At 37.2% G+C, this 18,011-nt stretch overlaps 1 protein-coding gene across 5 annotated transcripts in view; it reads right to left on the reverse strand.

Moving 5' to 3' along the window:
- Window positions 1-1,045: 1,045 nt before the first annotated feature.
- LOC101747104 (potassium channel subfamily K member 15) overlaps window positions 1,046-18,011 on the reverse strand; it is a 34,598-nt gene continuing 17,632 nt past the window's right edge. The window contains exons 2-11 of one of the 5 annotated variants that reach the window (XM_012697038.4): window positions 11,970-12,166; window positions 6,470-6,617; window positions 5,677-5,813; window positions 5,363-5,464; window positions 4,917-5,020; window positions 4,721-4,836; window positions 3,900-4,097; window positions 2,787-2,876; window positions 1,796-1,925; window positions 1,046-1,192 (exon numbers count right to left, since the gene is read on the reverse strand). In XM_012697038.4, coding sequence (XP_012552492.2) covers window positions 1,124-1,192; window positions 1,796-1,925; window positions 2,787-2,876; window positions 3,900-4,097; window positions 4,721-4,836; window positions 4,917-5,020; window positions 5,363-5,464; window positions 5,677-5,813; window positions 6,470-6,617; window positions 11,970-12,087 — 1,212 coding nt within the window. In that variant the 5' untranslated portion in view covers window positions 12,088-12,166 and the 3' untranslated portion in view covers window positions 1,046-1,123. Of the gene's footprint in view, window positions 2,088-2,786; window positions 2,877-3,899; window positions 4,098-4,720; window positions 4,837-4,916; window positions 5,021-5,362; window positions 5,465-5,676; window positions 5,814-6,469; window positions 6,618-11,969; window positions 12,170-18,011 lie in introns of all 5 variants that reach the window. The other 4 variants (XM_004922707.4, XM_062673114.1, XM_062673115.1 and 1 more) reach the window with 4 other exon arrangements.

Below are 18,011 nucleotides of genomic sequence, written 5' to 3' on the forward strand. Positions count from 1 at the left end.
TAATCTGATGAGTCCATCAACAGACTTAATTAGTCCACCGCATAGGTTTCAGTACCTAATAGCTTTACGGTGGGCAGCGGCTTGGCTCTGCCCATGGCATTGCTGACGTCCATGGGCGACGGTAACCATTCCCCATCAGGTGGGCCGTATGATCGTCTGCCTGCCTACTACCTACCTATCTTGACAAATCATGTTAAAATAGTATCCATTATAGGTAGTGTGAATAATATATTTATTACTTTCATTATACTCTGTTTAAAGGAATGTTGCAAGCAAGAGAACTAATCAGGTTTATTGGCCTGAAACGCCATTAAACTAGAAAGCTTACAAAGTTATAATGTTTGCCTTCTTTTAGGTACCTACGTAGCGCAATGCATTTTTAACTAGCGCCCGTAAGTGGCACCTAGAGTGCACCGAGAATAGTTTTTAACACAATTACCCTGTGCTCGTCTGAATTCGAAATTGGGTTTCAGGAATTTACGATAGGTACGATTTTTAAGAGGTATCTTGCTCTTAGAGAATATAAATGAGATTTATATATATTTTCGGGATTACAAATTCATAAGTCGGACGTGACGTGAGTGGATGAAGGGGCTAAGTACCATTTTTAAGATTTTTAAGAGTTCTTACAATTTTACATTGAATGAACAGGTCATAGCGCTCAGGAAACAACGTGGAGAGGAGCTCATTCCAAAGCTGAAGTACCCGTGGTAAAAAAGATCTTTGGAAAAGTACTGTGGACGACCACAGTGGCTCCAGGTAGTATGGATGGCAGACAGTGCGATGGTAAAAACGAGATGATGAGATCATCTCAAACAATTCCTCAGAGGATTGGATTCTTTTTTAACGTTCTAAGATATCTAATTGTATCTACGTTGTTATGTACCGGCGCCAAGTGTCTTCATCTATCATATGATTCTTCCCAATTTTCATTATAATTCACCCTTAATCCATCAAATTAGAATATCAATATAGAGCATGAATATTGAAACATTACACTATTAAAAAATCATCACAACAGCTGAGGAGAATGAAACGAGACACAGTAACAAACGTCTTTATTGTTTACAGACAAATTCGTGGCAACATCGTATACGTCGGGGTGCTGAAGACTGGTGTGACGTCATCTCTTGCAGCGAGAAACCCGTTTCAGAACCCTCTTCAGACCAGCAAAGTAATGTATCACTTGCTCCTGAAAATTTCATTTCCTTTGGCACGAGAACAAAGTCTCGGAGACCAAGCGATAGTGTTAGATGTTAGATAGCTTGTGATCAGGGGTAGTTGGCACTACCCAGACGCCATTCGAAGGTTGGGACAGTTTTTGTCCTATAGGACTTAAGGCTTAAAGTTGTTAAAAAAAATAAAAAAACAGTGTGCGTGCAACTTGGTGCACGTGAATGAAGTGAAACTTCTTTTTCGATGTGTATGTAGTATTGTGGTTTTAGACATTTTTCATCCTTAAATCAAATTGTAATAGGGAATGCTGTGTACAAGAGATGCGACATCTTTAACATTTGTATTATATAATAATATATTTTAAATTATAGATAGAAAAATAAATATAATTATATATTTTATGAAATACTTCATTAAAATATTGGACGCTATTCGTTGCTAACGCTCGCGCTGGCCTGTAACAGGTATACTACCCGCATTCGTTCGAGTGCCGCACATTCACTCTCGCTCTGTCTCTTTCTAGTACGATAGCGTTAAACGTTTAACGCAACCTTGTTGGAAGTCGCATTAGAAGTTTCACTTCAAAAACAAATATTTTCAAAATCTTATATAACCGTACCTGCATCAAATTAAAGCACATCGCGACCAGGGCCATGCCCAGCATGAGGTACATGGAGCACGCAATGAACGACGTCTCAATGCGAGGCGTGTAGACCCTTTCGCCGGGCACAAAGTCGCCGAAGCCGATACTGGAATAACGAGACGTATTTGATGGCTGATGCACGCGTGTATATATTGAATCTCTTCGGAGCAGACCAAAGTCCATAAGGTACATGGAGCACGCAATGAACAACGTCTCAATGCGAGGCATGTAGACCCTTTCGCCGGGCGCAAGGTCGCCAAAACCGATACTGGAATAACGAGACGTATTCATGGTTGATTCATGCATGTATACTTTGAATCTCTTTGGAGCTGATCAAAGTCGCTATATAACCCGAAAGCGAAGAGTTGCTTGGGTCACTCTCTGTATCCGATAAACTGCTGGTCGATTGTCAAAAGTGGAGTATCCAATTATAACTACTTTTACAGTTTGATCTCGCGTGTTTTTGCTTACATCATATTACTTGCGAAGCTTCGAATACTGCACAGTTTTGTTGGTCACGTAAAAGTAGTTTTAATTAGGTATTTGACTGACGAAAAGCGAAGAACATTCTAGTAGTTTATGCTTTAATACAGGTTATAAAGCATCTTCGTGCAAAATTCCTTCAAAATCCCGTTTTGCTGTATAGGCGTGATTGTTTAAGCCAGACATAAAGATTGTCACACTTATAACCCTAATACAGGGATATTACTTAACAGAGAATTTTAGTCATTTTTTTATTTAGCTTTGCGATCTCCGTGCCTCTCTGCGGAAATAGGCTAGATAGTGTTTAAGTGTTTGCGAACTCACAATATACCCAACCACGACTAATGACATTAAAAACAAGAGGGTATCCAAAAAAGTCATTATACCTCTCAATAAATACTGAACAAAAAAAAACAGTGCTCCTTAGTTATTTTGTCTCTGCAAATTAAACAAATATGTGATTAAATCAACAAATAGGTCTTACCTACTGAGCGATATGAAACAGAAGTACGCGCCGTCCAGCTGGTCCCAATTCTCCCACATACCGAACAGCATTGAGCCGAATATTATATACCTGTAAATACTAGACTTCTGAAAGAAACTTCTAGTGGCGTTTACTACTGCAAAAAGTTTAATGGCTAAGTTCTTTAAGCAACTATTACATATTACGGACTGACACCACAGTTTTTTGATAAAAAAGAAAGTCGATGTTGTCGTACTCGCGTTCCCATATATCCTAGACAAAAGGTTTGTAGAATTGGGATCGTGGCACATAAAATAATTTTGTTTACTTATCTTTTCCTAAATTTTCTTTATTATAATAATTAAAAATCAACTGACATGCCTTTACGCCTTGCTAATTTTATTGTTTTCGCCATCTTCCTGTTCTCTGTCGTTCTGTCTGTCATTCTCTTTTCCTTTTCCTATCGTTTTCTCTCACTCACATCTTAACGATCCGTTCCACACTCTTTTCATGCATTCCGTTCTTACCAAACCTATATGTGTAATGATCAAAATCACCAAAACTTCTCATTTAATATTTCAGATATTACGATTATACCAATTCCCCATACCCCACCAAAGCAGTGTTGGCTTCTGCCAATAGGGTTTGCTGCCTTAACAGTACATTTTAGAAGATATTTTGCCATGTACCATTTGCACTGATATATTGATACAGTTGTCTGGATCTGGCCGATGATTACTGACGTTAGGTCCAAAATTAATATTAATATTTTGGAAAACTTTATATTTTATATTTTACTGGTGGTAGGACCTCTTGTGAGTCCGCACGGGTAGGTACCACCACACTGCCTATTTCTACCGTGAGCAGTAATGCGTTTCGGTTTGAAGGGTAGAGCAGCCGTTGTAACTATACTGAGACCTTAAAACTTATATCTCAAGATGGGTGGCGCATTTGCATTGTAGATGTCTATGGGCTCCAGTAACCACTTCACAAGGTGGGCTCCGAGGTCGTCCAGTTAGATAAGCAATAAAAAAATATTTGGAAAATTATAATATTAATATTTTCGACCTATAGTCAGTAAATCATCGTAATAATTCTAATTCCAATATAATTCCTGCCAAGAGACTAACTTACCCAACCATAATACATACGCAGACGCTGATCGGCACGGTGATCGTTTGAGCATCGAAAGTGACATAGCTAAATTCACTGGTGCCTTCCGAGTCCGTCCTGAAGGCGAGGGGCTCCGACCAGCCCCGCGGCTGTGCTGGGAGCGCCTCCCGCCTCTCCCAGGGCTGAGGCATTGAAGCACTGCGGAAGTAATCTGGCCTTCTAGAGAAGGAATAGCCAGAGTGAATTTACAGGCTTACAAACAAAAATGCAATATCTCTGGTCCAAATGTATTTAATGTACCGATATTGAAATCCGCTTCTCATTAATTTGACCTCAAAATTTATAAGTAATTGTTAATTAATTAGTCATTAAGAATAAAGAGTCTTCTCGCGAACAAACCGAAAAGTTTGGCGAGTTCATAATTATTATAGATTTATAAGGTATTAGAGGTATGATTATGGTTTAAAAACTTTTATAAAAAAAAAACGCCTAAATCTCCAACCGAAGTAACAATTAATTTCATCTTTATTTTTTAACCTGTTGATGTTGGATTACAGAGCGAAGTTAATGTTAAAGTTAATAAATAATTATTGTATTGTTATCGAAACTTGATGCGAGTACAAATTTTCAAGTTAATCGGGCGTCTTCAATTCGGAAACTTACATACACATAATAAGCTAATAAACGTATGCTAAAAATGGATATTTTTAAAGCCTTTTCTGTTTTAGAACAACAAATCATAAAAAGTTATCATTCAAAATGTCAATTATGTTAAATAATCTAAGGAGGTACTTTTGATTTCAATTTGTATGGTTTTTGGACGCTCTAAATTTATACCCTACCTTTGAAAATCCCTAGCATTCGGAGGAATTCTGTATTCTGGAGTGCAGTCAGAATCTAAATACCCAGACTTCCAGTGTGGAGGTCGCTCAATACTTTCAGCGTCACTTATATCCAACTGCAAAGTCAAAATATATTTTTTACAACAATTCTAAAGTCAAAAGGTTGTGACTATGGAAATCTGTTTGTACTAAATACCTGCTGTCTAAATCTGGCAGCACGTCTTTTGGTGAATCCTGGACATCCCCTGCAGTGGCAGACCAATGCATAGATACATTTGAACCACCGAGCTAGGAGCTCTCCTGAAATACCATTACCCGTAGACTAGTTGTGTTTATTTGACAAGGTTTCGTAATTAAGGCCACCCTACGAATCAAATCCGTAATTTTTTGGTGGTAGAATAATATGATGAAAGTGAGTATCCGTGCTTAATACGTCCTATTGAAAATTCATTAACTGGCATACATATTGGCCGTATTTTAACACCGATAATCACGCTTAATCCTAATATTAATCCTGTCACAAATTAGTTAAATACACCAATTATAAAAACCATTTAAATAAGATAAGAGGGCATGCTACGCCAAGCCCTCATAGGAGAATGAGGGCGGGAAGAGATAGAAACAACAAATGAATTAACTTACCAAGATTGGTTAAATACAGGAGGAACAAAGGCATCCCAAGAAGCGTGTACAATATTGTTACCACTTTACCCCAATTCGTTCTGGGCGATAAATGACCGTATCCTGAAATTTAAACTGTGTCTTGATAATCCCAAACATTAATTACCAAAATAAAAAGAGCAATTCTACGTCCTAATTGATAAAACAAAACTGTAACTTTGAACTGAATAAAATGAATTTGCTTAAAATGGGAGAACACATTAATTAAATTGGTTTTACTGTAGGCGAGATAACACAAAAAGTAGCTGTTGTGAATCGTTTATCTGTGACCGAACCTATAGTTGTGATAACAGTGAGGGAGTACAGGAAAGCTGAGGAGAAGCTCCATTGCCTCGACGATCGACCTCCGTCCCAACCGTGACGCACAGCGAACACGATTTTCTTTTGATAATGTATTAGTTCTATAGTAATCCTGAAAATTATCATAGAAAACATAAACCATCGAAAATTTACAATTTTCTTTTTTAAATATGATTTTAAATATGATATTTTTTAAATATGATTTTATGATGCGACTTAAGCATATCAAGAGGCAAATTACGTAGGTAAGCAAAAAAATATATGTGGTGTCGTGGGACACCGGATAGGAACGAAGTTCCTTATTATAAAAATATTAATTTTAAGTTTTATTCGAGGTATAAAGAAAATAATACTGGAGGTTTCGCAACAACCCACGGTCATTCGGTAACGTGCGAACTTATTGTGGTACACTTCATTCACGGTTGTTTGCTTAAGAGTTAGTGTATTGCGCAAACGAACGCTCTGAGATCGTGATCAATGAATGATAAAAAATATGTTATTTTTTGTACGTTATTACAAAGTTAAGTCGTACACTGTGTGCATTACTAATAAAAATCTTACGTTACGGACGTTTTTTCCCGGTTAGGGTACCCCTCCGCATCGTCCCATAAAGAACTTCGTTCCAAAAACTATATTATGCTTTGGTAAGAAACAAAAATAAACTAAAGAACTATAAATACTTCGAATCGAGAACTTTTTAATGAAATATAAAATGCACACACAATATAGACTATTTAAAGAAAAATTGACGAATTTTGTGGAAATCACCTCTCTTTCATAGCAGTCTCGTTGAACAAGTTGAGTGCTAGTGTAACGTTCTGCCAAAGGTTCTCAGCTGTGTTGTTCCTTTCTAATGCCATATGTGTCATTCTTTCCATCTCGCTCTCGCCTTCTATAGCTTGGAACATAAACGCACCTGCAAGAGGAATTATCAGTCCTTCAAATTTCAAGTATCTTGAACCGGAGCCACTTTCGTTACGATTTGTGTGATGTGTTTTGTCTACCGTGGTAAGTACAAGTGTAAAGGTATCGTGCTATCTCTAAAACGCATTTAATTTTAATTGACGAAATGGAAAATTCCACACTGGCGTGTAATATATAAAAATATAAACTATATTAAGCATACTACGAATAAAGGAACAATAAATTGAATACAAAAAATAGTAGGTATTTAAGTTCACAAATAATTTAAATTAAAAAAATAAATAAATTGTAATTCAAGTTTACGAAAAGAAATATACGTTCAACAGTTAAAATAATATAAAGTACCCTTAAACTCAAACGTTTTGTGTACGTATGTAATTTATCATTTTAGTCTAGACTCCCAGTTCATTTTAGATGACAATCTGAAAGTATAATGAAGATTAGATAGATATTCTTTTCAAAACATTAACATGAAGCTTGACATAGTCTTCAGTGAAAGTATTTTCATTCAATCCAGGGCCCTGAAACTGCGATACTTTAAGACATATTTTTTTTGTATGGCAACTAGCGACATCTTGTGGCGGATGCCCCAAAACCTATATTTGTTAACGTTAAGGCATTTAATTATTGTATAACTAAATACAGAAATTAAAAAATTATCGAGGCCACAGCAGATCGCCTCGCCGGCTGGTCGAGGCGATCTGCTGTGGTAATCTACCCTGTTTATACATTTTAAGAAAATAATAATCTTTATAGTTTTTGTTAAATGTATTGTTTATAGCATAGCGTCGCATGTTGTTACTGTAAATTATTGTCATGTACTGCACGATCTGAAGTAATTGTAACTATTTTAATGTTCTCATTTAAGTGAATTTATGTAATTCTTTTGAGAATAAAGAATATCTTTAACCCGAAAAAATTTATAAGTCATACAAGTGTTTATTTGGTAAAGACAAATTTACAAAATACTTCATTATAAATAAAATATAGGATAGGTAATAATATGTTACTGGCAGCTACAGGGGTAATGAGAAAGTGATCGAAACGAAGCCATCTAGTGGCCGACGCCCGTAAACATTTTTTTGTGAGTGCTTGAGTTGCTTATCTATAACTAATTTATGTGTATTATCTATGATTTAATCTTTAAACTACACGATTTACGGAGCGTAAAACACAATCAAAGTAAACAAATTATCACAGACAAATTGAAAAAACCTAGTCTTTTATACAGCATTATACTTGAATAAAAGTACTGTTCCGTTCATAAATCAGCACTTCCAACAATCAAATTCCAATGTCGAAGAGAGCTATTTAAAACCCTTTTTTTAACCCGAGACAAAAATAACTAAGCCGTATTTTGATGTATGCTGAGTGTTAGGAGACCGCTTCCGAAAACGGAGAGACGATAGTACTAATGACACCTTTGATGATGGGACGGAAAAAAAAATTCATCGCCGGTTTTTTTTTTAAGTAGAGTAATGTATTTTTTTTTATGAAACTATCGTCTCATTTAGCTGTACTAACATTATGGAGCGTAAATAATGCTAATAAAACGATTTAAAAATATATTTTTTTTATTTTAGGATCGATTTTTTTCCGTCGCCATCATTAAAAGCGTCATTAGTACTATCGTCTGTCTTCATTTTCTGAAGCGGTCACCTAACATCCAGTGGCGCATTTACGTCGTAGATGTCTATGGGCTCCAGTAACCACTTAACACCAGGTGAGCTGTGAGCTCGTCCAACAATCTATACAATAAAAAAAAATAGGCTATACAACAAAAAATAAATAATATATTTACATATTAAGTATTTCAAAATCACTTAAGGTGAGGAATACCTGCTCGTCTTTTCGTCTATAAAAAGAAGACAATAATGTCGTCAAAAAGCAATCTGACTAGCAGCATCTTTTAAATTGGCCCGTCTACCACAGAAAATGTATTAAGAATATTACATTTTTAATTTAGTCCGTTTACGGCGCAAAACTAAACAACTCAACGTCACACTTAATGTCGCCAGAATAACATAATTTTAATTTCCATCCAGAAGATTTTATTTTATTTGATGTCGGATTTAAGGGTCGGCGTATACAGTCGTATTTTAACAGTACTTAGGGGCATTATATGTATATAGAAAAACTCATATAAAATTATAATAGTGTCGAAACACAAAGGTTTATAAACTTCGCCTTGACAAATAATTAGGAGCCCGCAAGCCTAATCTGCGACATCGTGTGTATAAATTTCAATTGATGGGTCCATATAGAGGCTAAAATCGAATCTAATAATAAAAATATAATAAAAACGAGCGGTAATTTCATTTTTATCATAATGGTATATTAATAAAGTACAATTATTATCTATAGAAACTTTTTTATTGCTTAGATGGATGGACGAGCTCACAACCCACCCGGTGTTAGGTGGTTAATGGAGCCCATAGACATCTACGACGTAAATGCGCCACCCACCTTGAGATAGTCGTCGCTGAAGTCGTCGTGGCCTAACGGATAAGACGTCCGATGCATTCGTGTTGAGCGATGCGCCGGTGTTCGAATCTCAGGCGGGTACCAATTTTTCTAATGAAATACGTACTCAACAAATGTTCGCGATTGACTTCCACGGTGAAGGAATAACATCGTGTAATAAAAATGAAACCCGCAAAATTATAATTTGCGTAATTACTGGTGGTAGGACCTCTTGTGAGTCCGCGCGGGTAGGTACCACCATCCTGCCTATTTCTGCCGTGAAGCAGTAACGCGTTTCCGTTTTGAAGGGCAGGGCAGCCGTTGTAACTATACTTGAAGTCCTATGACCAGTAACCGACTGAGGTTAATATTTTGAGTTTAATCGCAATATACTAAGATATTGTGGTTTTCTATGAAACTTGAAAATAAATACAGAACACACATAAATTTTGTTCATTTGTGCTCTTTGTAAGGTAAAAAAGATCGTGAAACAATTGTTTTTTTAAGCATACAAATTCTTCGATTATCTCCTCACATTCTTACGAGACGTATAAACATGTTTAGATTTGTCTGAAAGTCGGTTTTTTTTCGTCTCACGTTTCAATATTGCCCATCTTGTCTGACCTTTATCAAATTGTATGAAGGCAAACAAGATATTCTGTATCAAAAACATGAAATGTGTCCGAATGTTTCGACATGTATAGGTTTTTGTGTAAGATCAGATCGCTTAAATCAAGTATGATTGAGCACGAAATCCTTATTATTCTATCAATTCACTCGATAATAGAAATGCTACGTGGAACTGCGTATACTAGCGCTCTATATGTGGATTCTACCTTCGAAAAGACCACCGGTCCAGCGAACCACGCGGCACAAGCTAGACAGTGCCTTAAAAAAACCTTAGAGATCGATGGATGGGTAGATATTGCCTACCCATCCATCAATATCTAAGCTTTACCTGGGTATAAGGTCTGAATACAGTCGTAACACGGAAGAACATGATTTCGGAATTCTAAGACCCGGTAAAAAAATAGAATTTCTGCAAAACAAAAATTACGAAAACAACGACTTATGAAGAAGCATCCCAAGCACGTAATAGTCTAAAATTGTAAATAGTCTTTAACTATTGAACTAACAAGTGAAAAATCCTGAAATCGAGGTGCGGATATAGATATTTGAACTAAACTTCCAATATAAACAACCTTAAAAACTACTCATTGAGTAGTTTGTCGGGAGAAAAAAAAAAAACAGATACTATCACAATTGGAACACACTGTATATACGCGGAATTAGTAAAGTGAAAAAAAATATTTAAAAAGTAATAAAGTTTTTATTGCGTGTAGCCGGCCTTACGATTGTGATATCAAAAGGCTGTTTGCGGCTCAATTATTCAGCCTCCCCTAAAGAATTACAAAGAAAACCACCCCATGAACCAGGGTGTTAAAGTTAAAAGGACCCAGCGGACCGTGACTCGCGGCTTTTCAACCTATCTAATGACGTGTAACGAGTCCTAATCTCATTATTGTAAAAGAACAATCTTAACACTCTCTTGCAATTTATTCATAATAGCGGACCCGGTGAACTTTGTTTCGCTACACTGTTTGTTTTAAACACGTCAACTTCAAAATTCTACAATAATTTATAATTAACCATAGAATATATTACGTTTAGCTGTCAGTTGCGTTTTGTTATTCCATATCAGTTGCGTTTTGTTATATCACGTTTTATGTCACGTCCCACGGGAACGTGATAAAAAGTATCCTATGTCCTTCTCCTGGTTCTAAGCTACCCCCTCACCAATTTTCAGCCAAATCAGTTCAGCTATTCTTGAGTTATAAATAGTGTAACTAACACGACTTTCTTTTATATATATATATATATATAGATTTTTGCTTAAACTCCTGTTTAAAAATAATGACAGATGAATTTTAAAAAACCCTGTCCTTGCACTTACCGACAAGGAATTCGAAGGGCCCACGGCTTATATAAGATTGATTCTAGTACACCAAATAGAACAGAATCGAAATAACGGCTATGTTGATGTTCAAATCCTCAAGCTTTGTCTAGGAATAGGCATTACGAAATTTGTCCAATGTAGAAAATTAAATAACTATACCGCGCTACTGAAATTAAACTTGGATTTGTTTTAATTTACGGCCTGAATTAATAGCCCCATCTCTTCTTGTGGCTTATCATATCATCATCAGCGTATAGCAGTGTCTATAGTGTGCAATTGGGAAGGCCTATCTCCAGCAGTGGACTGCCTTGGCTGATGATGATGATGAATTGCTCTAAGCTAGGATTCACTTTATCCAAGCAACCCGCAACCATGGGCCCAGCAGAAAGAAGCGCTTATAGCAGTGCCTATAGCATGCAATTGGAGAAGTCTATCTCTAGCAGTGGAGTGCTATAGACTGATGGTGATGATGATCATGATGACGAATCAGCCCAAACTAGGGTTCCCTTTAACCAAGCCACCCGCAACCATAGGCCCAGCAGTAAGAAGCGCTTATAGCAGTGCCTATAGCGTGCAATTGGAGAAGTATATCTCCAGCAGTGAACTACTATAGACTGATGATGATGATGATCATGATGACGAATCAGCCCAAACTAGGGTTCCCTTTAACCAAGCCACCCGCAACCATAGGCCCAGCAGTAAGAAGCGCTTATAGCAGTGCCTATAGCGTGCAATTGGAGAAGTCTATCTCCAGCAGTGGACTGCTATAGACTGACGATGATGATGCTGATCATGATGACGAATTACCCCAAACTAGGATTCCCTTTAACCAAGCGACTCTGGGCCCAGCAACCAGAAAACTACTGCGGATCAAACTAGCTTTCCTATAATAAATATATAATGTTAATTACAGCCAAAACTCACCAGCTATAGTATAAGCGACGACGAGTACAATGACCCCGACATTGCTGAAGAGGAACGACAGGAGACCGCGTATGTAGGCTCTAATACGCGACGCGAGCCTGCGCTTTCGACGGGGCATAGCTTCTCATCGTGACGACCGCGGCCGCGCGTCGCTCGCACCCACACGCATCGCTGCACCTCTCATGTCATCCGGAAGACTTCTGAAAATAAATAAGTACCTTAGAGAAGCATTACTGCTGGTTACAAAAATGAATCAAAACATTCATAAATAAAACTATAGTGACTATAGTTATTGGCATAGACGTTTTTCTGTGTATTTTCAGGTTTCAAAATGCTTTCTTTCTAATCTCGTCCAAAAAATTGTGAAAATAATTGAAAAGATCAAAATCGTTGAATCCATGTTAGAATATTTCACATTTATTTTATACTTAATATGCAATAATAATTTTTACTGGTGGTAGGACCTCTTGTGAGTCCGCACGGGTAGGTACCACCACCCTGCCTATATCTGCCTTGAAGCAATAATGCGTTTCGGTTTGAAGGGTGGGGCAGCCGTTGTAACTATACTGAAACCTTAGACCTTAAATCTCATGGTAGGTGGCGGCATTTACGTTGTAAATGTCTATGGGTTCCGGTAACCGCTTAACACCAGGTGGGCTGTGAGCTCGTCCACCCATCTAAGCAATAAAAAAAAACTGTTAAGACATAAGATATGAAATAATCGAATACCCTCAAAAACCGAATACATTTTAAAACAAATTTAATTCTAAGTTAACATCGAAAGACTTTGACCTTTGTAAAGCTGAAAGTTTAAAAACCGCTGTGTTCTCTATTTACCTAACGCCAGATTAAATAAATAATTCAAAAGAAACCCTATTTTTGGAGAATTTTATAAACTAAAATACATTATGCATTCTAAAAAAACTTTCCAGACATTGTTTTTTAATTTGATTTATGGCTTTCATTTTCATAGCATTCGTATCGCAAGTATATTGCTTTTTTTCTTCTTTTTTTTCCTACCTAAGCTGGTAACCTTGAGAGGCTATTCCAGCGTAACCTTAACTAGTAGGTGAGCTCACGGGGCTCAAACCTGACAGTATATTGCAAGTAAGTACATAGTCAATAGAATTGCTATTCACTCCAACGATATCTTAAAATAGAAATAACATTGGGTCCGTTTTATTAATGTAAATTAATTATTATCTATACTAATCTATACTAATATTATAAACAGAAAAGATTTGTTTGTTTGTTTGTATTGAATAGGCTCCGAAACTACTGAACCGATTTGAAAAATTCTTTCACTGTTTGGAAGCTACACTATTCCCGAGTGACAAGGCTATAATCTTTTTTGAAAAAAATTAGGGATCCTTATTAAAACTCCAATAATGTAACCCAAGGTGTAAAGAAATTACCTAAAACATTCTTTACATTGCATGCCCTGCGAAAACTATTGATGATAGAATAAAATAATGTACTACGACTTTGTAGAACACATTATTTACAAAAAGTGTCGCGACACGATATACTACTACTAATGAGCTGGCGCTATGACCCCGAAGTGGGTCTTGGCCTCCGACAATAAACTTTGCCATTCATCCCGGCGTTGCGCAACACCTTGCCAGTCCGACACTTGGAGCTCCCGTAAATCTCCTTCCACAGCGTCACACCAGCGGTACTTGGGCCTCCCTACGGGGCGGCGTCCCTCCGGTACACCCGTGTACACCCGTTTCACAGCCCGATCCTGCTCCATACGTACTACATGTCCGAGCCATCCGAGCCTCCGTGCCTTCATCTCCCCCAGGATATTTGGCTCACCAAAAAGCCTCTCCACATCCTTATTTTTCCGGACGTGCCAAGAACCGTCTTCTTTCCGAACTGGTCCTAGTATTTTTCTCAATACCTTTCAAGATGAAATCGAAATTCGTATACAAAATACCCTACGATGCAGTGCAGCCCTACACCCGGTTCTCTCTTCGAAGCTACTAAGCAGGCGCACCAAGATTCGGATATACAAGACTCTAGTCAGACCGATCCTATTGTATGGATGCGAAGCATGGACGCTCACACAGAAAGAAGAGGCAAAACTTCTCGTGACGGAGCGACACGATATGCCTAACTATTATAGATATGACGCAATAAGTGTTCTTTTATTTAAAAAAATAAAACAACGTCAAATACCGTTGAAATTTTCGTTAAAGACCCGAGCGGAGCTGGAGCGGTCCGCTAGTTGTAAATACGAAGAGAACTCGTGTCGATACATTTAATTTTAACGTTCGCAAATATTATTGTACCTCATTGGAGTACTCTTTAAACTCGCACCATCTGGCCACTGTACGTATAAATAATTGGTTGAGAAAAACAAAAAAAAAAGGTTTAAAACCATTAAAATGTGTAACATTAACAGTACGATTCAGAATTGATCTGTTCTAAAACGGACACGGCAATTACAATAAATCAATGTTAACTGACGGGTTAGCGTTTGATTAACCGTTCGGAGAAGTTACGGCGATCAATCAATGCGATGGGTTAAAGGACTTAGCGTTACTAGATTAATGTTACGAATGAATCGATTTTGGAACATCATCATTGTAAACATTGTATAGGAAAGATTTTCCTAGTTTTCCTATACGCGACTGTAATCTATACATATAAATAAAATTGGAGTGTCTGTCTGTAATATTGAAATAACCGCTTTTTACTACATGCATATGAATATATATGCGGTACATACACCAAAATAAGATTTTTTACAATTATTGTCTGTCTGTTTGTTCCGGCTAATCTCTGGAACAGCTGGACCGATTTTGACGGGACTTTCACTGACAGGTAGCTGATGATATAAGGAGTAACTATTTTACTACTACTACGTAGGCTACGTTTCTTAGACTAGCTTCAACCCGCGGCGTCACCCGCGGTACGAAATAACCGTGGGTAACATCGCGGGACTCAGCTATCAATAATAAAATTTTATGTTTCCGAAGCGAAGCGAGGGCGTGTCGCTAGTAGACAATAAACCAGAGGCACAACCAAGTGTAGGCTAGAGTAAACAGCTTTTTAGAACAGCTTAAGATAATACGTTTCTCGCAAAAATCAAAGGCGTGTTATCAATGACAATAGTGGTTTTAGTTGACAGCGATAATCTTTGGTACGGCGCGGCGAGACGATAGAGCGAATTTCAAATGATAAGAAAATCCCTCAGTAGTCACATTTCAAGCGATCCGTAAGACCAGGATTATTGACAAATTGAACAGTCTTCGTATGTCATTTTGATATTGATAATTTAATAGATTGACTTCACTTTTTCCACAATGTATCCCACAACAAAGAAGATTTTCATTAGAGTATACTATTTGATAACACCAAAATATGTAATAAAGCAATTAAAACACAATGAGCCATCTCATAGCCGAGTCGTACCAGCTGATCAATGTATTAAAAAAGAACATAGCTAATCTGTGTCTACTATTTGGCTACAAAAATGAATCAATCCATTCATAAATAAAACTAGCGACTATAATTATTTGCATAGACGTTTTTCTATGTATTTTCAGATTTCTTTCTAATCTCGTCCAAAAAATTGTGAAAATAATGGAAAAGATCAAAATCGTTGAATTCATTCTAAAATAATTTACATTTATTTTATACATAATATACACTAATAATTTTTACTGGTGTTAGGACCTCTTGTGAGTCCGCGTGGGTAGGTACCACCACCCTGCCTCTTTCTGCCTTGAAGCAGTAATGCGTTTCGGTTTGAAGAGTGGGGCAGCCGTTGTAGCTATACTTGAGACCGTAGAACTTATATCTCAAGGTGGGTGGCGTATTTACGTTATAGATGTCTATGGGCTCCAGTAACCACCGAACACCAAGTGGGCTGTGAGCTCGTCCACCCATCTAAGCAATAAAAAAACTAAACAAAATTAACAAAAAAAATTGCATTAGATACATTTATTAAATGGGCCGTCATTCTTAGCCAGTGAAAATATCAACAAACAATATTACGAAAATAACTATTAAAATAATATTATAGTACGTCACTGTTTACACAGTTTTCGATACAATCACCCACAATGTTTCTTGGATTCGACGAATGAAATCACGTTCACCAGAACGGAATCCCGGGGTTAAACAAATATTATTGTTAACTAAACGGAGCACTCCGAACTTAAATAAACATAATAAATTTTATATAAAACACTTTATACATGTTTACGTTTTCAATTGTCCCGAGTTTTTGAAGTGAAACTTCTTTAGAATCGAATGAAGTCCTCGTGGCCTAACGGATAAGACGTTCGGTGCATTCGTGTTGAGCGATGCGCCGGTGTTCGAATCCCGCAGGCGGGTACCAATTTTTCTAATGAAATACGCACTCAACAAATGTTCACGATTGATTTCCACGGTGAAGGAATAACATCGTGTGATAAAAATGAAACCCACAAAATTATAATTTGCGTAATTACTGGTGCTAGGATCTCTTGTGAGTCCGCACGGGTAGGTACCACCACCCTGCCTATTTCTGTCGTGAAGCAGTAATGCGTTTCGGTTTGAAGGGTGGGGCAGCCGTTGTAACTATACTTGAGACCTTAGAACTTATATCTTAAGGTGGGTGGCGCATTTACGTTGTAGATGTCTATGGGCTCCAGTAACCACTTAATACCAGATGGGCTGTGAGCTCGTCCACCCATCTAAGCAATAAAAAAAAAAAGAATATTTGGGTGTGATTTCAAACTCGATGAAACGAAAAAATGAAACGTGAAGTTAAAATATCAATTCACAGAGGGCGCTACCTCATACTATAAAAGATGATTTACAATTATTTCTATTTAGTTTGTTATCAACAGATGTCGCTGCATGTAAATTCAACAACTCCTGAATCGCAATGACGAGATGTTACACAGTTGATAGACGATCTTGTATTTCTCATGCTAAATCATACTTACCTGGTGGAAAGATACTGTGATCGTACAGGTGGTTCCCCAGGGTAGACGTGCGCTAATCATGTTCGGAACTGGATTGAACATGACATCGTTCTTTTGAGTGTCGGAACTAGTTCCAGTAAACATGTTCGCGGAACTGTTTAGTTTCACGAACATGTTAAGTCTAGTAGCTGTTTGTAGTTTGTAGCTGTTTAGTTCCGCGGACATATTAAGTCTAGTACCTGTTTGAAGCTGTTTAGTTCCGCGGACATGTTAAGTCTAGTAGCTGTTTGTAGTGTAGCGAATCACGTATTAAGTTATTATTAATTACACAATATTTTTCAAAAAAGGTATTAAAAATACAATTTTTTAAAAGCACTATATAAAAATAGATTGCCGCTTATGGCAATTATTATTGTAATTATTATTTTGTAAGGTTTTTAGTTTTAGGTTCATTGTTACAGCTGGTTGCATAATTTATTAATGTACTGTAATTACTTTGTCATAATTTCAACTACTCTACTACTTTCATTATTTTTCAATGTAGGTATTGTACGATGCACCGGAAACTATAACCTATCAGTTGTTAATTAAAATACCACGTTATTCTGATATACAACGTAAATTAAGCTCATTGTAGCCTTACAACCTTTTTCCCATAACCGAGATACCGAATAGCGAAAGTGGTGAATGTTTTAAAATTCTCGAATTTTGAATTATGATTTTCTAAGAAATGGTCCACAAACACTTAAGGTTAAGTGCTCGTAGGAATGATGCATGGTCAAGGTCAAAATCCATAGCAAAACATTTTAATTTATTCAACTATCGACTGTAACACGTAGGTCGTAGAGCATAACTTCAATATTAATAAAAATGTAATATGAAAGAGCTCCACACGCAGTTTCATGCACTCGCTCCATCTCACTCTCTCGTATTCGTGCCATATGTCGCCTTATCTCTTTACGTGGACTCGTGTCGGTTCGAGACTCGTTCGGGTGGACTCGCCGCGCCACGCCTCCGCGCCGCGCGGTACCTATGCTCTAATCATGTCCGCATGTCCGTCATGTTCAACGCGTTTGTAGTTCCTGCATAACAGTACACTTGGAATGGAAATGGAACTGTC

This window comes from Bombyx mori, chromosome 16 (genome assembly GCF_030269925.1).
Source record: "Bombyx mori chromosome 16, ASM3026992v2".
In the NCBI taxonomy this organism is placed as follows: domain Eukaryota; kingdom Metazoa; phylum Arthropoda; class Insecta; order Lepidoptera; family Bombycidae; genus Bombyx; species Bombyx mori.